Source organism: Mustela nigripes, chromosome 1 (genome assembly GCF_022355385.1).
Source record: "Mustela nigripes isolate SB6536 chromosome 1, MUSNIG.SB6536, whole genome shotgun sequence".
NCBI classification, from domain to species: domain Eukaryota; kingdom Metazoa; phylum Chordata; class Mammalia; order Carnivora; family Mustelidae; genus Mustela; species Mustela nigripes.
Genome location: NC_081557.1, coordinates 147,873,386 through 147,894,957, shown reverse-complemented (window position 1 = coordinate 147,894,957; position 21,572 = coordinate 147,873,386). Strand labels below are relative to the sequence as shown.

Below are 21,572 nucleotides of genomic sequence, written 5' to 3'. Positions count from 1 at the left end.
TGTAGGTCTTCTGAAAGGTGGAGATAGCTGTATGTTGGTCAGCCCAAAGATTTGTTGTCCTCAGGTCAGTTCTTGAGTCTCCTGACTTACTAATTTGAAAGCATCTCTAACTTACGTTGTCAGCACATTTTCTTTAATATTAAATATTAAATGAGCCCCTGTTGATTTCTAAATATGAATTAGCATGGCATCCTTTTTACATTAGTTATTTTAATTCTGGCCATGATGCTGTCCTACTGTGGTTAATTATAAAAACTATTTCCAGTCATGAAAGACACTAACAAATTAGCCTGAAAACAATGTAAATGAATGTTACAGTTCATCCATATTTCTTGAGTAACTATTGTAGCTACTGAACTGAGTGATAAGAGCTTTTGCCAAACTGTTTGCTTCCAGGACTCTACACTGTCTCATAGTCTGTGTCTTGGTGGCAGATTCTTGTGGAGTCTGTGAGTCTCTCGGGGAGCAGTTTAACAATACCAAAATATCTGCAGCTTTTCCTGAAGCTTTGGATCTGTCTTCCACTGATGCAGCCACAGACTAAAGCCCTAAAGGGATCCTCACCCTGACTTGCCTCTAGATTCTGGGGTGAGAAGAGCAGTATTCTCAATCCCAGCGCCAGGTAAAGTACCTGGAGAGGCTCTTAAAAAAATTGCAGGCCCAGGCCTGGTCTCAGAGATTCTCTTTCAATTCATATAGCATGTGCCTTGGCATCAGTACTTTTTAAAAGCTCCTGAGATGATTCTAATGGCAGTTTGAAACTCACTAGACTAGAGAAATGAGCCAAAAGAGCCTTCTTAACTGAGTGTGAATTTCATGCTTGGTTATTCTGATACTGCTGAGGCCAGTGCGAAGGGGTACTAATTAAGGCAGGATTGAATGCTGGCTCTTGACTCTTGATTTAGTGAATAGGTCTATATGATTTTTTAGAGATTGTTTACTTGGGATTTCTGTGATTTATCTGTCCAAGAAAGGCACCAAGTAGTTATCACAGAATTTTTTGTTATTAATTTACCCTGTATTGTATTTATGTGAGTGCAGTGGGTGTTATGGGATTTGGGAGATTGAACAGTCTCAAACTTTATGGTTGGGGCTTTAGATACATGGCTTTGAAGTCAAGGGCTGGCCTTTGTGTCTGCTCTAATCTAGCACTAAGCTCTAGGAAAGCATGGGTGGTGTGTGTTCTGAAGAAATTTACAGTCGGCTGAGTCGGTTGAGAAAGAGAAGTATACCAATTGATTTGATGAAGGTGTATTCTGGGAACACATGGAATGACACTCAGACTGTCCTATGAGCTCAGGGAAGCTCTTTTACAGAATAGTTGAACTAAGCCTTGGGAGACTTTTTGGAATTTTAAATAGGCAAAAGGAATGAGTGTTTTAGAACAGTTTTCTCTCTCTCTTTTTTTAAAGGTTTTATTTATTTATTTGACAGATAGAGATCAGAAGTAGGCAGAGAGGCAGGCAGAGAGAGAAAGGAAGAAGCAGGCTCCCTCCTGAGCAGAGAACCTGATGTGAGACTTTATCCCAGGACATTGGGATGCCATGAGACGAAGGCAGAGGCTTTAACTCACTGAGCCACCCAAGTGCCCCAGAACAGTTTCTTTAAAACACAAAGTTGGGAAAGAGCATGCTGGGAGTAGAGAATTAAAAGTACAGATCTTCATCGGGACGCCTGGGTGGCTCAGTCGGTTAAGCTTCTGCCTTCGGCTCAGATCATGATCCTAGGGTCCTGGGATTGAGCCCCACATCGGTCTCCTTGCTCAGTGAGGACCTGCTTCTTCCTCTGCCTGCCACTTCCTCTGCTTGTGGTCTCTCTCTCTCTGGAAAGTAAATACATAAAGTCTTTAAAAAAAAAAGTACAGATCTTCCTCAGCCTGCAATGGAATTACATGGTGATAAACCCATTGTAAGTAAAAAATATCATTAAATAAAAAATGCATTTAATACACCTAATGTATGGAACATCATAGCCTGCCTTAACCATGCTCAGAACATTTAGACATTAACCTATATCTGGGCAAAAACATCTAAGACAAAGCCTGTTTTATAATAAAGTATTGAATATCTCATGTGACTTGTTGAAAACTATACTGAAAAGCAGAATGGTTGTGTGGGTATAGAATGGCTGTAAGTGTATGGGGTTGTTTACATTATGGTCCTATGGCTGCCCAGCATCATGATAGTACCGTATCACCTATTGCTAGCCAGGAAAAAGGCTCGAATTCAAAATTCGAAGTATGGTTTCTACTGAATGTGTGTGGCTTTCACACCATCACAAAGTTGAAAAAGTCAGATGATGGCAAGTCAGGGACTGTCTAGTTTTTGTATTACAGCTCAAGTTGCTTAACTCTCCATGTTATGGTAAAATATGAGGTGGAGAGTGGTATTGGGTAGATTGGGGTCGGTGGGAAAGGGCCTCGTGTATCACTGCAGAGTGATTGGCTACTTCCAGATGGTTCGGAGCCACTGAAGGCTTTTAAGCAAGGGAGAGGCTTGGTTAGATTTGGTTCTTGGCAGGGTGGAATTTGAACTTAGAGGGTGAGACAAAGTGTGGCCAGAGGGCTTACCTACCAGTATGTTGCTGGAGGCAGAACCTGTAATAAAGGCCTGAACTAAGGTCAGAGTTGTAGGGATGGAGCAGACAGGGTGGATTTGAGAAATATTTCACCACTAACCTTGGCAGAACTTGGTGACTGGTCTAATATGGAGTAAGAGGGATGAAGAAACCTGGGATGAACGCCAGGCCTCTGGCTTGGCTAACAAGGTGATATCTAACTGAGTTCAGGATCTAGAACAGCAGGATTGGGGAGTAGATATAGGAGAAGAAGAGTTCAGTTTAAACCTTCAGAGTTTGAAGTCTGTCCAGCGGGCAGGTAGACACTTGAGATTGAAGCTCAGGAGCATACTTCAGAGGCTGATGTAAAGATTTGAGGATTCAGCCTAAATGTTAGTTGAAACTGTAAAGGCAGAAGAGATTAAAGAAAAGGTGTGAGGAGATGTGGGGGATCAGTAGAGAACATTGGAGGGTTTTTTTTTTTACCCATACAACTCATCAAGGAATGCCAGATAATTTTATTGCTGTGAAAATGAATTAGTGGAGGTACCTGGGTGGCTCAGTGGGTTAGAGCCTCTGCCTTTGGCTCAGATCATGATCCCAGGGTCCTGGGATCGAGCCACAAATCGGGGATTTCCGCTCCGCAGGGAGCCTGCTTCCCTTCCTCTCTTTCTCTCTGCCTGCCTCTCTGCCTACTTGTGATCTCTGTCTGTAAAGTAATAAAATCTTTAAAAAAAAAATGAGTTAGGGGTTTTGTAGGTTGTATAAGTAGAATAAAGACTCATGTACCCTGGTATGTATTCATAATGGCAACTTCAAATCCCTTTCCCCATCTATCTTAGGCTTTTCATTTTCTGATGGAGTATTTGGTTGGACAGGCTCAGTCTTTGTTTTTTATGTCTGCTTTATTAGGTGGTGTAAAGTGTTTCTAAGTTCTTACTAAACAGTTTATGTTGCCTCCTAATCTTCTGTGATTTTTGAGAAAGATGCAGGTCACTTAAACATTAGTGTGGAATTCTCCGTTAGAGATAAGATTTCTCTCTTTTGTTATTTTCTGTGAATCTTCACCTTGAGAGAATTTGGCTTTTATTTTTTTTTAAGGTTTTATTTATTTACTTGACAGACAGAGATTACAAGTAGGCAGAGAGGCAGGCAGAGATGGGGGGGCACGAAGCAAGCTCCCTGCTGAGCAGAGAGCCCGATGTGGGGATCCCAGGACCCTGGGATCATGTCCTGAGCCGAAGCCAGAGGCTTTAACCCACTGAGCCACCCAGGTGCCCCAGAATTTGGCTTTTTAAAAAAAAATTTGTATTTCACCTTTGTGTATATATCCTGAATACAATATATAGTAAAATTCATTATCAACGGATTTTAGTTATGTGTTAACTATCTTAATTTTAACTTGGCTAAACTGTAGATATAGAATAATAGTAAACTGCAGTAGGCTTCCATTTTCTACTTGGATAGGTTTTTCCATTCTCCATCCTACGCTCCACAATGCTACTAAAATGTCATCTTACTAAAATATAGCTGTAATCTTGTCACTCTCCTGCTTTTGAGGTTGCTCAATAGCTTCTCACCATCTAGAATAACATACATTCCCTTGGGCCGGACAGTCAGCATCCCATGATCTGGCCCCAGACAACTTTTTTCCCCTTCCCCTACCACTCCTTCTCTAGGCACCACACAGCAGTCATCCCTGAGTTCTTGTCTTTCTGGAACATTCCACGAACTTCCATAACATCGTGCCTATGTGTGTGGTCTGCCCAGGACACCTTCTCACCATTTCTCAACTTGCCAAAATCCTTTTCATCTCCAGCCTTTCTAGAGAGCCTTCAGCCTTCCCCAGGGTAGAATTCATTCTGTCCTTGTAGCAATTTGTGCAATGATCTTTCCATCATTTATTAGTTATGTCTTTTTTCTCCGTGAGGTTGTAAGTATTTTTTGAAGGTAAATATAGTGACATATCATTGGATCATTTGATAAATATTGAGTTTCTGTAAACTGCCAGACTGTACCTTAACCACAGTTCTTTTTGTTTGTTTGTTTGTTTGTTTGTTTAAAGATTTTATTTATTTACTTGACAGAGAGAGACACAGTGAGAGAGGAAGAAGCAGGCTCCCCGCCAAGCAGGAAGCCCGATACAGGGCTTGATCCCAGGACTCTGGGATCACAACCCAAACCAAAGACAGATGCTTAACAACTAAGCCACCCATGCTCTATTTCTTTTTTTTTTTTTTTTTTAAGATTTTATTTATTTATTTGACAGAAAGAGATCACAAATAGGCAGAGAGGCAGGCAGAGAGAGAGGAGGAAGGAGGCTTCCTGCCGGGCAGAGAGCCTAATGTGGAGCTCCATCCCAGGACCCTGGGATCATGTCCTGAGCCGAAGGAAGAGGCTTTAACCCACGGAGCCACCCAGGCGCCCCCCAGACTCTATTTCAACCACAGTTCTTCTTACACAGGCAGCACTAATCACAAGTCTTGGCATGTAGTAGTTATAATGACTCTTTAGAGTTATCAAACCCATTGGCAGACAAGACCATAACATTGCAAACCAAGTTGTTTTAAAATGCAGTCTTTTTTTTTTTAAATGCAGTGTTTACTTTTTTACTTTTGTGCTTTAGTCGAAGAAAAAAGGACTAAGTGCAGAGGAGAAGAGAACCCGCATGATGGAAATATTTTTTGAGACGGTGAGTTGTTTTCTATAAGATTTTTAGTATTTTATGTAATCTTCTCCTTAAGTGTATATCAGTGTTAAACTGTACCTTTTTCATTAAATATCAATGCTGATCAGTTTCCTGTGGAATGGATAAAATTCTGCAAACATTTTTTGTTTCTCTGAAGCTGTGGAGGAAGGAAGAACCCTACCCCAATGTTCCCTTCTGTCCAGAATGATCTTTCTGAAGTGTATATTTGATTGTGTCCCCTTTCTGCCTGAAAATGATAATAGTTGACATCTACTGATTGCTTCCTAGATGCCAGTCATTGTTCTGACCACTTGGTGTATGTTATCTGATTCCTTCTTTCTTAACATCTTCTTTCTACAGATGAGGACCTCTGAGACACACCCAAGTGCATGGGATCTCAAAAATTAAAACGTTAGTACTAGGATTCAAATCCCGGGACGACCATCTGATTTTTAGAGGCAGTGCTAAATGCTGCCTCTTTACATTGATAAATCTGTCTGTAGTGTAATATATATATATATCATGGTGCATAGGCTCCCTTAATTTATTCCAGATATTTGTGCCTGCCACTAAGAGGAAATAGGTTTGAAGTTTTAGGTCCTAAGTCACAAAGTCAGGATTCAAACCCAGGCACCTGGCTCTAGAGGCTGTTTTCTTTACCATGTTGCTTTATGTTGCCTTTTTTTTTTTTTTTTTTTCTTTCTAACAGGTTCAAGTCTAAATCTTTGGCTTACAAAAAACACTAACTTCAACTTCCTGTGTCTTAGTGTAATACTTGACTATAACTTCAAAGTCTAGTCTGGCCCCAACCTATGGCTGCTTTCATTATATACAGGTGTAAAGATGTTGGGGAAAATGGCAAAGTAGAATATGAAATTAATAAGATAATTAGTGATATTACTTGACATTTTCATTTTGATAATGCAGATTATCAGTAGAACAAGCAAAACATTCTGGGGAGTTTTGTTTTAAAAACCACCCTTTAAGTGTAATCTTACTAATGTTAACTGCCTGGAATGACTTACCAAAAGTCATTGGCAATTCAGAACAGAGTATCATATTAATAATTACGATTATTAATTAAATAATTGATTGTTTAATTATTTTAATTCTTAATTATTGATTAAATAATTAATAATTGATTAAATGATTAATTAAGAGGTGCCTGGTGGCTCAATCAGTTATATGTCTCTGACTCTTGATTTCAGCCCAGATCATGATCTCAGGGTCATGAAATCAAGCCCACCATTGCTCTGCACTCAGTTCCAAGTCTGCTTTAGAGCCTCTCCCTCTCCCTTTGCCCCTCCCCCTGCTCACACACATTCTCTCTCTAAAATAAATAAATGGAATCTTTAAAAAAAAGAATAATGATTAGAAAGATAAATTGATGAAGTTTACATGTGATGATTATGACTATTCTATTGAGTCTGAATATTTTTCCTATGATCTCAGCAAGAAGAGTAGACTTAATTCTTGTTAGGCAGTGGAAAGCTGGGAAGAGTGGTGGGGGGAATGATTTTGTCCTTTATGATGTTGTTAATTTTCTCAAGTATCAAAATTGGCTGTTTCAGATTGAAAGTTTTCAACCCTGATATCAATTAATAACATGATACTGATTAGTATTAACAGCTTCCAGAAGTTCAGTAGTCACTGAGTTTTTATGTAAAGCTAAAAATTGATACTGGTTTCAGTTCATTTATTCTTGTATATTCATTCGTGTGTGTGTGTGTGTGTGTGTGTGTGTGTTTGTGTTTGAAGTTGCTAATGTAATAGAAAAACTGAAGAATGGCATGAGAACAATATAACTAAATGAGAAAGCACTTGCACCTGAAATCTATTTTACTGAATAGCTTTGTGAGCTTAACCAAGAACTTGACCTATGTCTCAGCTTCCTTGTTTATTAAAGAGGATGGTAATAATTGTACCCAGCTCACAGTTTTGGTGTGAGGGTTAAATAAGATAACCCATGTAAATCATCACAATGTCCAGGTCGTAAGTACTTAATTAAACATTATCTAGCTCTAAAACTATGTGCCTTCCATGGTATCTTACACATGCTTTTATTTATTTACATATATAAGTTTTATAAATTATAAAAATGTGTATGTATGTATGTGTGAATACACACACACACACACACACACACACACACACACACACACACATATATATAAAGAGCTAGAGCCCTTTCTGTTCATCTCTCCTTTATTACCTCTGTTTAATACTGTGGAGAACTAATATTTCCTTAAGACCATTTTCTCTGTTCACTTAAGGGACCACAGTTTAGTTCTGAGGTTAGTACTCTGTAAGCCCACTTATTTACATGGTAACCCCACAGGGGCAGCCAGTAAGTTCAGAGCTCTTCCTTGAGGACCACATATAGGCGGAGATCTCAGTGAGTTCATGTTCTTTTTTCAGGAAATCTAAATGTTTGCAGATAGATTTGATTGATTTTTAAAAATGCATTAGAGGCCAGAAGGCAGTAATTTATTGCATGTTTTCTGAGATCCTGAAGTATTTTCTTTAAATGGTTTATTTATAGATGTGCAAAAATTGTTTTCACACTGTAAGAGCAATGACAATGTTTTTCTTAGTTTACTAAATCTTAAGTGTAGTAAGATGAAGTTACTTCTTCCCATATTTTATTATGAAAGACAAAAGAATTTGATAGTTAATATCTGGATGCCCAACACCTAGATTTTACCATTAACATTTTACTCTGCTGACTTTACCACATATATATTCATCTATCCTCTCCTTTATTCATTGGTATGTTCATTTTTGAGGGGGAGGAGAGGGAATACACTTTAAAAGAATTCCTTATACATGCTGGGTACCTGTCTTTTGTCAGGTATGTTTCATGAATATTGCCTTCTGGTCAGTATTTGTCCTAAGTTTCTTAACATGCCCTTGCATAAGTGGAACTTTAAATTTTTATGAAGTCTATTTTCTATCCTATTGAAGTTACCTTTTCAAGTTTATTTTAAAAGAAATAGATCCTACATTTCCATTTAAAGCAATCACAATAATTCTGTTATAATTACTGAATACTTGAGTCTTTTCAAATATTTCACTTTTGTTATTTAAGCACTTTTCACCACTTCAATCAAGGCTTAGTACAAGAATAAAGGAGTGTTGGGGATGCCTGGGTGGCTCGTTCACCTAAGTATCTGCCTTCAGCTCAGGTCATGATCCTGGAGTCCTGGGCTCTAGCCCCGTATTGGGCTCCCTGTTCAGAGGGGAGTCTACTTCTCCCTATAGGAAGAGTGCTACTCTGCCTGTTTGTGGGTACTCTCTCTCTCTCTCTGACAAATAAATAAAATCTTAAAAAAAAAAAAAAAGAATAAAGGTGTGTTCTACATAGATTTTTTCCAACTACAAGTAAGATTAAATAGTCTATGTGTTTATCTTCCTATAATTTTTTTTTTAAGATTTTGTTTATTTATTTGACAGAGATAGCACATAAAAAGCAGGAAAAGCAGCAGGCAGATAGAGAGTGATGCATGCGTCCCACTGAGCAAACAGCCTAATGTGGGGCTCCATCCCAGGACCCTGGGATCATGACCTGAGGCCACTGAGCCACCCAGACACTTCTCTTCCCATAATATTTTGCTTTGCATGTGGTGCACGTGCCACCTGTATAGGTGAATCATTGATAGGCACACATGAATTGTATAATTTCCCTGTTGTTTAGGCATAGCTCTTCCATGAAACCTTAAATGGAAACAAATCTTGACAGTTGTCTGTAATTTTTATATTTCATTAGGAAGATGTTCTTAACATTCTGCTTTCCAGTGACTTTAAAGAATTGTATGTTCTTGCAAAATCTGTCCCTTTAAGTTCTGTTGGAGCTATCAAACAGGATAATTGCAGTTTCTTCTAACCCTAAAATGCTTGATTTCTGTTACACTGTAGATTACCAGACATAGCTTTTATAGTACAATGTTTTATTAATATATGATGGTAAATATAAATATATGGTAGAAGATAAATACATGTTTTTCATCTCTTTTTTAACTTTTTTAAACAGAAAGATGTATTTCAATTAAAAGACATGGAGAAGATTGCTCCCAAAGAGAAAGGCATTAGTGAGTATCAAAGACATGCTGAGACATTTTGGGAAATATTGGTCATCTCTTCTGCAATGGTCTTTCCTTTATGAAAACATAAATTTCTAGGGATGAAGACTGCAAAAACACTTCCATGATGTCCTTGGGCCATTGCCATGATTCTCATGTATGAAGTGTCTGCTTTAGAAAAATTTAAATGGAGTATGCATGCATACTTATGCACACACACATGCATACACAAATGCACACATTTATTTATATGCAGAATTTACTTCAAAAGAAGTAAAAAACTATTCGTGTATGTTCTGGTATTTCTTAAATGTGACTTCATATTTTCACATGGTGTATTAGTTTTTTGTTGGTGTTTAACAAATTATTCCAACTTGGTGGCTTAACACAGTAGAATTATTCTCTCATAATTCTGGAGGCCAGAAGTCTAAAATCAAGGTGTTGGTAGAATTGGTTCCTTCTGGAGATTCTGAAGGAGAATCTATTTCATGCTTTTCTCCTAGCTTCTGGTGGCTATCAGTAGTGCTTTGCATAATAGACACATCATTCTAATCTCTGCCTCTGTTTTCACATAAACTTCCCCCTTTATTTTCTCCCTTTCTGTCTCTTATAAGGACATATGTCATTGGATTTGGGACCTACCCTAAATCTAGGATGATTTCATTCTATGATCCTTAATTGTACCCTTGCTCCAAGTAAGGTCACATTCATAGGTTTTGGGAGTTATCTTTTGAAGAGTCACTGTTAAACCCACTATATATGATATATTTATTTTTTAAACCTTGTTTTCCTTGTATAAACTATACATGTTTATTTGAACAAATATGAAAATTATAAAGTATATTATCAAAGTAAAATTTGTCATAAGCCCTCTTTTCTGGGATCACCTCTATTAACATTTTGGTGTATTTTGATTTCTTATTCTTAGATTCTCTCTGTCTGTGTATGTATTTATCTGTCTTTTTTTTTTTCCCAGAGAGAATCATGCTGCAAATACAGCTTTGTGTTCATGTATTTTTTCACTTAACATTATATCATCTACATTTCCATATGTCATTTGCTTTTTTAAAAAAGATTTACAGCATCTGCATCTCTAATATTTCATTCTGTGACCACCTACTGTACCATAATTTGTTTAGCCTGTTACTGTTATTGAATACCTAGATGGTTCCCAAATTTTGCTGCTAAAATTAATGTGTAACATGCTATCTATAATTTTTTTTCTTAAAGAGCAGTTTTAGGTTCACAGCAAAATTGAGAGGGAGGTATAGAGAGGTCCCATATGCTTCCTGCTCCCCCTCCTCACATGCATAGCTTCTCCTGTTGTCAGCATCACTCATCAGTGTTACACTGCAGTTGACACATTATAATCACCCAAAGTCTATGGTTTACATTGGAATTCACTTTTGCTGTCATACATTCTGTGGTTCTGGATAAGTGTTTAATGACACAGCTCAATCATTATGGTATCATGCGATTATTTTCACTGCCCTAAAAACCCTCTTTGCTCCATCTATTCATCCCTTTCCCTCCTCACCCCTAAATTTTTTTCTACATCTCCTATTACTTCATTAGGAAGTGTTCCTAGAAATAGAATAGAAAATAGAGACTTGGGTCACCTGGGTGGCTCAGTCATGAAGCATCTGACTCGGGATCCCAGCTCAGGTCTTGATCTCAGGGTCATGAGTTCACGTCTCACACTTGGGAAAAAAAAAGAAAGAAAGAAAGAAAGAAAGGCGGGCCTTGTGTAGTTTTAGGCATTTAATACATACTCTCAAAGTGCCTTTAGGGAAGGTTATACCAAATTATATTGACGTTCATTTCTCAGAACTGTGTTTTCATTTTTAAAATTCTTTTTTTTTTAATTTTTTATTTTTTATAAACATATAATATATTTTTATCCCCAGGGGTACAGGTCTGTGAATCACCAGGTTTACACACTTCACAGCACTCACCGAAGTACATACCCTCCCCAATGTCCATAGCCCCACCCTCCTCTCCCACCCCCCTCCCCCCAGCAACCCTCAGTTTGTTTTGTGAGATTAAGAGTCACTTATGGTTTGTCTTCCTCCCAATCCCATCTTGTTTCATTTATTCTTCTCCTACCCCCTTAAGCCCCCATGTTGCATCACCACTTCCTCATATCAGGGAGATCATATGATAGTTGACTTTCTCCAATTGACTGATTTCGCTAAGCATGATACGCTCTAGTTCCATCCACATTGTCGCAAATGGCAAGATTTCATTTCTTTTGATGGCTGCATAGTATTCCATTGTGTATATATACCACATCTTCTTGATCCATTCATCTCTTGATGGACATCTAGGTTCTTTCCATAGTTTGGCTATTGTAGACATTGCTGCTATAAACATTCGGGTGCACATGCCTCTTTGGATCACTATGTTTGTATCTTTAGGGTAAATACCCAGTAGTGCAATTGCTAGGTCATAGGGCAGTTCTATTTTCAACATTTTGAGGAACCTCCATGCTGTTTTCCAGAATGGTTGCACCAGCTTGCATTCCCACCAACAGTGTAGGAGGGTTTCCCTTTCTCCGCATCCTCGCCAGCATCTGTCATTTCCTGACTTGTTGATTTTAGCCATTTTGACTGGTGTGAGGTGATACCTCATTGTCATTTTTAGAATTCTTGATATTTCATTTCACTTTGTACTTCTTTGCAAGTGAGGTTGGATGGTTTGCACACTTGGTATCGATTTTTTTTTAATTTATTAGATCTTTAGTTTTCTGATAGATTTTATTATATTTGGGGATTTGCTGTAGGAAAAATTGAAGCAGACATTAAAATATGGATAATTTTGGGACACCTGGGTAGCTCAGTTAGTTAAGCGTCTACCTTCGACTCAGGTCATGATGCTGGGGTCCTGGGATCGAGTCCCACATCAGATTCCTTGCTTAGTGGGGAGCGTGCTTTCCTTCTGCCCGCTGCTCCCTCTGCCTGCTGCTCCCCCTGCTTGTGCTCTCTCTCTTCTCTCTGACAAATAAATAAAATAATAAAATATGAACAATTTCTTGGTACAGTTTTACTTAATACAAAGTAAGAATAGAAAAAAAAAGAAAGTAAGAATAGTTTGTGAATTTCAAACATTTATGAAATGACTTCACATTTTTATGTTATTTTTAAAAGCTTTCTGATTTTTTAAAAGATGTTATTTATTTATTTGGCAGAGAGAGAGAGAGAGAGAGAGACAGTGAGAGGGGGAACACAAGCAGGGGGAGTGGGAGAGAAAGAAGCAGGCTTCCCACTGAGCAGAGAGCCTGATGCAGGGCTCGATCCCAGGACCCTGGGATCATGACCTGAGCTGAAGACAGATGCTTAATAACTGAGCCACCAGGTGCCCCTCTTTCTGATTTTTTTATCTTACTCCTACCTATAACATTCAGTTCATAAGTTTGTTTTTTTTTTCTTTTTTAGTTTTTTTTTTTTTTTAGCAAAAAAAGGCAATACATGTTCATTTTTGGAAAAAATTAAGAAAAATGAACCCAAAAAAAAGGAAATAAAAACTGTCTCTTACCCACAGTTTAAAGATAACCACTGTCTAATTAATGCCTGGTGTTTTTTAATTTTATATTTTTTTATAATTCTACAAAGTACATTTTAATGCATACATATATATATATATATATATGTGTGTATATATATATATATATCCATGCCATTAAATACTTTGTAACATAAATTTAATGATTATGTATAGTATCCTGTCACAATAAAATATTTTGAAAAGTCCAGTTATTGGACTGGCTTCCGGATTTTTTTCTGTGGAAAACAGTGCTTTGACAAGCATCTCTCTGCATGTCCATCATTATTTTCTTTGGCTGAATTTTTAACAGTGGAATTTCTAAATAAAAGGTATGCATATATCTAAGGTTTTAGATACATATTGCCAGATTTTCTTCCCATATTGAGAGTACCCATTACCCTGAATGTTTTACTATATTTTTTAGATATATTTAATTTAATAGTCAAGAAATCATATCTCACTGCTTTACTTTGCATTTCTTCAATTATTAATAGAGTTGAATATTTTTGTTTATTGACTGCATATTTTGTAGATGTCCACTGATACACTTGTTTTTCTGTTGATGTGTTTTGCCTTTTTTGTTGTTATTTTTAAGAGTTCCTTATTAATTTATTAATCCTTGATCTGTAATATTTGTTGCAAGTGTTATCTTCAGTTTTAGCCTTTAATTATATTTATGATGTGTCAATATAGCATCTTTAAAAATGAACTCTTTTAGCTGCTATGTCAGTGAAAGAAGTCCTTCAAAGTTTGGTTGATGATGGTATGGTCGACTGTGAGAGGATTGGAACATCTAATTATTACTGGGCTTTTCCAAGTAAAGCTCTTCATGTGAGAAAACGCAAGTTGGAGGTTCTGGAATCTCAGGTAAGCCACCACAGTTAAAAATTACAGATCTGCTTTTTAGAAAAAGATTTTGTTTCATTATCTTCTTTTCATTTAGTGGTTTCCATTAAATTTTTAACATGCATTTTTTTAAATTTATTTTTTAATTTATTTTCAGCATAACAGTATTCATTATTTTTTCACCACACGCAGTGCTCCATGCAATCCGTGCCCTCTATAATACCCACCACCTGTACCCAATCTCCCACCCCCCCACCACTTCAAACCCCTTTTTCAGAGTCCATAGTCTCTCATGGTTCACCTCCCCTTCCAATTTCCCCCAACTCCCTTCTCTCTAACTCCTGTTTGAGTCCAAATCTAAGGATAATCAAGATCTCTTTCTCTTAAACAGTACAGGCTGCTTAGAATGTTTTAACTTTCATTCTTCCATATGCCATGATATTATTTTATACTATTTTAGTTTCTATTAGGGTTACAAATTGGATGGGAAGCTACAGAGAGTTCCCAAATACAGTTGATTCTTTAACAACATGGGTTTGAACTGTATGAGTCCACTTCCACATGGATTTTTTTGATACATGTAATATTGTAAATCTATCTTCTTTCATATGATTGTCTTAACATTTTCTTTTTCCTAGCTTCCTTTATTGTAAGAATACAGCATATAATATACATAGCATACAAAATATGTGTTAAACAACTATTTATATTATTGGTAGGGCTTCTGGCCTACAGTGGGCTATTAGTAGTTAAGTTTGGGGGGAGTCAAAAGTTATATGTGGATTTTTGACTTCACGAGGGTCACTCCTCACCTCTGTATTGTTCCGTGGTCAACTGTTTAGTTCTCCACTAACCAAACATGGAGCATTCTTATGAAACCTTTTGTAAGTTAAAATGGCATAGAGATAAAGCAATTACCATTAATCTATATGGAAAAAATTTGAGTGTCCATGACCCCAAAAGTAGACTCTCTTAGGTTTTTGTGATACCTGTAAGACACCATCTTGCTAACAGAGGCATAAAATAAATCAAGATAAAGTGCAGATGCTCATAGATACATCTCAAAGCTGTGGAGGATGACACTGAAATGCTGAGTATCATTCCCAGAAAAGGAACTTGGTGGGGCTACGCTCAGTGATCTGAGTACTTGCTACCTCTATACTGGTTTGCTACAAAATGAACACTGAGACATTATTTTTGCTTTTATCTTTTTTCTGTAAAAGCAAAAATACTCTTCAGATTTCTCTGAATTAGCAAAATAGCTACGAATATAGGTCTTTCATAAAAGTAAAATGGCATAACATGAACTTTTGAAAAGTGATTTACATTTTGCATTTAGTGTGGTACATTTGTTACAGTTGATGAACCAACACTGGTCCTTGTCATTAAATAAAGTATCATACTTTATTTATGATAGTTTACATTAGGATTCACATTCTGTATGTTATATGAATTTTGACAAATGCATAAATGTCATGTATCCGCACTTACAGATCAAACAGAGTAGTTTCACTGCCCTAAAAATCTCCTGTGCTCCAGTATTCATCCATCCTTCCCTCTCCCCTAATCCCTAGCAACCAGTGGCATTTTTTACTATTCTGTAGTTTTGCCTTTTCTGGAATGTCCTATTGTTGGAATCATGCAGTTGGTAGCCTTTTCAGATTGGCTTCTTTCACTTAGTAATATACATTTAAGTTTCCTCCATGTCTTTTGGTGGCTTGGTAGCTCATTTCTTTTTATTGCTGAACAATATTCCATTGCATAGATGTGCTGCAGTTTGTTTATGAATAAACAAAACTTATTTTGTTGCTTCCAAGCAACATGTATTTTGTATTCTTGGTTGCTTCCAAGAACATGTATTCTGTCTGCATTATGAGATTCCTCTACATTTGAATTTTATTTTTTTATTCTTTTATGCAACTGAAGGGGTGAATTATCATGTGGCTTTTACAGTGTATGCAAAAACTGGAACTTTGGGAAATGGGCTTTGGACTTGTTTTGGGATGAGATAGGAAGAATTCTGATTCTCTAGAAGATAACAGGAATAGGAAAAGTTAATCAAGAAGAGTAAAGGAGATGAATTTTTTTCTGTCTGGAAAGAATATGGGATTACATTTCTTCACAGGAAAATTCTGAAACACCACTTTTTTACAGTCTTGCTCCTGGATTTAAGGTCAAAGTTTATAGGCAGCCCTTGGTCAGTCTGTGCTTTTAATCATAAGCAACACAAACTGAGTCTGGCTGCGTTTAGCAGAAAAGGAATTTATTGGAAACTTACAGAATCACTGGGAAGGCTAGAAACCTAGTTCTAGAAGTAGGCAGGAACTGAGGGAAGGTGCACAGCCAGGCCACAGCCAGAGTTACACCATGAATCCTGTGTGGTGAGGATTCTGCTGCCCCAGAACCATGCCATGGCCCCTGCACCTAGCTTTATTGACATTGCTGCCCTCAGATGATTCCACTGGTGCTCCTGACCCTAGCTAAAGAAGCAGATGTTGCTGCTGCCCCTCCCCCCCTCAAAAAACCTCAAAAATTAAAAAAAAAAAAAGAAACTTCTGGCCTAGCTATCAGTCACAGTTTTGGGAAGTACGAGTGATTGGCCAACTGGGTTACAGGCCCACACTCTAGTTGTCAGGGGAGCTGGGAAAATAAATAATTGGTGTTTCTAGTTCTGTGATGGGCGCTAGCTCCCTCTTGTTGGCCTCAGCATTTCCTGGAAATAGGAAGGGGTTTTGTATGCTGAGTAGCATTCTCTCTTCTACCAGGATAGATATTTGAAAATAAATCAAGGGAAAACACTGGAAAAAAGCACAGGACTTAGACTCAGAATAACAACAACAAAATTACTGAATACCTTCTGTCTTCTGTGCACCAGGTACTATTCTAGGTACTTGGAATCCATTAGTGGACAACGAATGGAAGTAAGGGAAACCAGTAGATTAAGTTATTGGAATAAACCAGTTGTGAAGTAATAGTAGTTTAGAGCAAGGTGGTAACAGTCCACCTATCCCTCCTTAGCTGTAGGCAACTAGTAAGCTACTTCTTTCTTTCCTTTTTCTTTTTTTTTTTTAAAGATTTTATTAATTTTAGAGCACATGTGAGCAGGGGGAGGGGCAGAGGAGGAGGGGGAGACTATCAAGCAGCCTCGATGCTGAGTGGGGAGCCTGACTTGAGGCTCAGTCTCAGGGCCCTGGAATCATGACCTGAGTCAAAATCAAGAGCCAGACACTCAACTGACTGAGCCATCCAGGTGCCCCCCCAGTAAGCTACTTTCTGGGTCTTGTAAATTTTGCTTGTTCTGGACATTGCAAATGAATGGAATCACATAATGTGTATCTTTCATGACTGGCTTATTTCATTTAGTAGTGTAGTGTGCTCAAGGTTTGTCCATGTTGTAATATGCATCAGTACATCATTCCTTTTTATGGCCAAATAGTATTCCATTGTATGAATATACCACATTTTATTTATCCATTCATCACTCGATGGCCACTTGTGTTGTTTCTACCTTTTAACTCTTATATGCAATGCTGCTGTAAACCTCATGCACAAGTTTTTATGTGGACATATGTTTTCATTTCTATTGGGAATTGCTGGGTCATTTGATAACATGATTAATTGTTTAAAGAACTTCCAGACTTCTTTCTAATTTGGCTGTACCATTTTACATTCTTACCAGCAGTGTGTAAAGCTTCCAGTTTCACCACATCCTCACTGAAACTTATCATTACCTGACTTTTTTGACTCGAGCCATCCTACTGGTTGTGAAGTAGCATCTCGTTACGGTTTTGCTTTCCATTTCCCTGGTGAATAATGATGTTGTGCAGCTTTTCATGTGTTTACTGGCCATTTGCGATCTTCCTTGGAGAAGTGTCTATTCAGATCCTTTTGCCCTTTTTTTAAATCTCTTAAACATGATGATGCATTTGTTTTCTCTGCTAGGAAACAACATGCATATTCATCACTGAGCAGCTTTTTTTTTTTTTTTAAGTTAGTTATAATATCAAATGCTTTATACAGAGTAATTTACTTTTAGGCCTTATTGCACTTTCCTGCCTTCATGGTTTTTGCTCTTTTATCCTCTTAGAGAATTCCCTTGCCTTTCTTTTCTACCTAGCCAATTTCTAACCATCTCTCTTCTCAGAAACCATCTCAAGCTCCCATAGCTTACGGTGTTTTGGGCCTTCTCTTAATCTATAATATTTTTTGGTTTTACCATAAGATAATGTATTGCTTTAGCACATACTGCTGGTTTCCTATGTAATAAACATTGCCCCTTTCTTCTTTGCTAACAAAACACTTTGTTGAGGCAGCAGTGTGTCTTGTGGAAAAAATGCTCATCTTCCCACACTCCCTTTCAACTAAGAGTGACAATGGGGCGCCTGGGTGGCTCAGTGGGTTAAGCCGCTGCCTTCAGCTCAGGTCATGATCTCAGGGTCCTGGGATCGAGTCCCATATCGGGCTCTCTGCTCAGCAGGGAGCCTGCTTCCCTCTCTCTCTCTGCCTGCCTCTCTACCTACTTGTAATCTCTCTCTGTCAAATAAATAAATTAAATCAACTAAGAGTGACAATGGAAAACAGTTCTCATGAGTGAGATGTAACTGGAAGACTAGCTTTGAGGTTTGTAGGAAAGTGTTTACTTTCCTCATAAAGGCAAAATCTTTTCCCCTTTTCATGATGGGGACATGAGATTATATTGTAACCCTACAATAACAGACATTAGGAGGAAGACCTGTTCCTTAAGAATGTTAGAGCCTGAATAAAAAGGACTTGGGTTTCTGGTGGCATTTTGAGATATGCACTAGCCTTGGACTGATTAACCTTTGCTTAATCCAGTTTTAGTCAAATATTCTGTTATTTTATCAGAAAGTATTCTAAATGGATACAATTGCTTTGAAGACTTCTTTTCCATAAAGGTAACTTAGATTTTTTATTAGTTGTTTATTAGTTTGTAACAAACTGTGTACTCCAAACCTTTGGGGCTTAAAGAAACAAATATCGATATTTCACAGTTTCTGTGGATCCAGGCATGGCTTAGTTAGGTACCTCTGGTTCAGAGTCTCACATCAGGTTGTAGTCAAACAGTTGGGCAGGGCTGCATTCTCATCAGAAGGCTCATCTGGGAAAGGATTTGCTTCCAAACTCAATCAGATGGTTATTGGATTTAGTCCCCTGAATGCTGTTGGACTGAGTTTAGACAGAGACCTCCCTCATTCCTTATATGAAAGGCTTCTTCATAGGGCAGCTCACAGTATGGCAGTTGCCTTCCCACAGAGCAAACAGGGGCATCCAAGACAGAAGTTACTGGATTTGTTAACAATTTAATCTTGGAAATGATATCTCGTTACATCTCTTACATTCTATTTTAATGAAATAGTCATTAAACACAGCCCACACATAAGCAGAGATTGCAGATGGGCATAAATACCAAGGAGCAGGAAACATTGGGGCCATTTAGAGGATACAGACCACAGATTTTAAATTTTGTTTAACCTTTCACATGTATAAGTCTTACCTTCTTGATTAGTTTTTAACAGCTTTATTGAGGAATAATCGACATACAAAAACTGCTCACATTTAAAGATTATAAATTGGTAGGTTTTGGCATATGTATACATCCATGAAACCATTACCACAGTCAAGATAATGAGCATATCCTTCATCCTTAAAGATTTCTTCATTCTCTTTTTTAATCTTTCTCTCTTCCCTTCCCTTCCCTGCTTTCTCTGCCCCTATCCCCAAGCGAGTACTGATTTGCTTTCTGTCACTATACATTGATTTATATGTCTTAGAATTTTATATAAATATAATTATACTGTATATACTCTTTTTTCCTGGCTTCTTTTACTCAGCATAATTATCTTGATGTATCCATGTTGCTGTATTATTCATTCATTTTTATTGCTTAGTGATATGCCATTGTATGGAGATATGACAGTCTGTTTACCTTTTGATAGACGTTTAGGTTTTTTGTTTTAGTTTTGAGCTATTAGAAGTAATGCTGAAAAAAAAAAAGAAGAAGAAGTAATGCTGCTATATATATTTATGTACAAGTCTTTGTAGGGACATATATTTTTATTTATGTTGGATTAATACCTGGGAGTGAAATGGCTGGACCATATGGTAGGTATATATTTAACTGTTTTCTAAAATTCTATGTCATTTTACATTCCCACCAGTAATGTATGAGACTTCCAGTCCTCCCAAATCCTTGTCAATACTTGGTATGAAACCCATTCTAATAAGTACATAGTGATATCTCATTATGTCTTTTTTTCATTCCCCCCAAAACTAATAATGTTGAGCATCTTTGCATGTCTTTATTTGTCATCCATATGTCTTCTTTTGATGAAGTATTGATACAGATCTCTTATTTTTAAAATTTTTTTTTCTTTTTTCTTTTTCTTTTTTTTTATTTTTAGATAGAGCACATGTATGAGTTGGGGGTGGAGGTTTGAGGAAGAGGGAGAACCTTAAGCAGGCTCCACACTGAGCGTGGAGCCCAATGCAGGGCTCAGTCTCACAACCTTGAGATCATAACCTGAGCCAAAACCAAGGGTCGAATGCTTACCCAACTGAGCCACCCAGGTGTCCCTTTTTTTGGTCTTTTTTTTTTTTAAGATTTTATTTATTTATTTGACAGAGAGAGATCACAAGTAGGCAGAGAGGCAGGCAGAGAGAAAGGAAGGGAAGCAGGCCCCCTCCCGAGCAGAGAGCCCAATGTGAGACTCGATCCCAGGATCTGAAAATGAAGATCCCAGGATCTGAAGCTGAGCCAAAGGCAGCAGCTTAACCCACTGAGCCACCTAGGTGCCCCTTTTTTTGGTCTTTTTTAAAACTTGTTTTTTTTTTTTTTTTAAAGATTTTATTTATTTATTTGACAGAGAAAGATCACAAGTAGGCAGAGAGGCAGGCAGAGAGAGAGAGAGGAGGAAGCAGGCTCCCCGCCGAGCAGAGAGCCCGACGCAGGACTTGATCCCAGGACCCCGAGATCATGACCTGAGCCGAAGGCAGCGGCTTAACCCACTGAGCCACTCAGGCGCCCTAAAACTTGGTTTATTTTTATTTTTGAGTATAGACAATTCTTTATATATTCCGGATGCAAATCCTTTATAAGATAATTGTCCTCTGAACTTTTTTCTACCAGTCTTTTGTTCTTTTCATTCTTCTTCCAGGTAATTATTTCTTTATTAGTAGGTAATTAATTCATTACCTTCTTCCAGATAATTATTTATGCCCGAAATTGGGCATAACAGGTGCTGATTAAATATTTCTTGGTTGATTTCTTAAGCCAGAGAAACTCTTTATCTTTCAGGGGGAAAAAGGCTTAATGTACATTTTTTATTTCTTTGCCTCTGGATTTTGCATGATATCTACTTAAAAGGGGAGGAGCTTGGCAAACCTTAGTAGAAGTAAGGAAGAGGTCTAGTTAGAATCTCTAGTTCAGTGAATCTGTTTTTAAAAAGTGAACTTTTTATCACTGTTTGCTCTGAATGTTTGAGGAATAGGATGTTCTGATTAGTTACTATTAACATACTCCTCTCCCTACAGGTCTGAGAGTTGGCATCAGATGTATTTGTGATACACCTCTCTCTCCACTCCCCCATTTACAAGCTGGAGGTCAAAGATTAATCTCACACACATGCTCAGAAATCAGGTCAAGTCAGAAGAGAACACCAAGGCAGTAGTCCTATACCTTCTGTTCTAAGCACTCCAGAAGTAAATGAAAAACATGATTTTGATAAATCATTTGTAAAAGGTTGATAACCCTTGACATTTGCTATAAATAGTTATTTAAAAAACAAACAAAACTTAATGCCTTTTCACTCACCTAAACCCACTTTATTCTTTCACTAAAA

The 21,572-nt window shown here is 37.6% G+C and overlaps 1 protein-coding gene across 3 annotated transcripts in view; it reads left to right on the top strand.

Moving 5' to 3' along the window:
• Positions 1–21,572, top strand: part of MND1 (meiotic nuclear divisions 1) — a 72,896-nt gene that overhangs the window by 2,208 nt on the left and 49,116 nt on the right. For all 3 annotated transcript variants that reach the window (XM_059394341.1, XM_059394321.1, XM_059394331.1), the window contains exons 2-4: positions 5,183–5,248; positions 9,276–9,333; positions 13,586–13,734. In XM_059394341.1, coding sequence (XP_059250324.1) covers positions 5,183–5,248; positions 9,276–9,333; positions 13,586–13,734 — 273 coding nt within the window. The remainder of the gene's footprint in view (positions 1–5,182; positions 5,249–9,275; positions 9,334–13,585; positions 13,735–21,572) is intronic.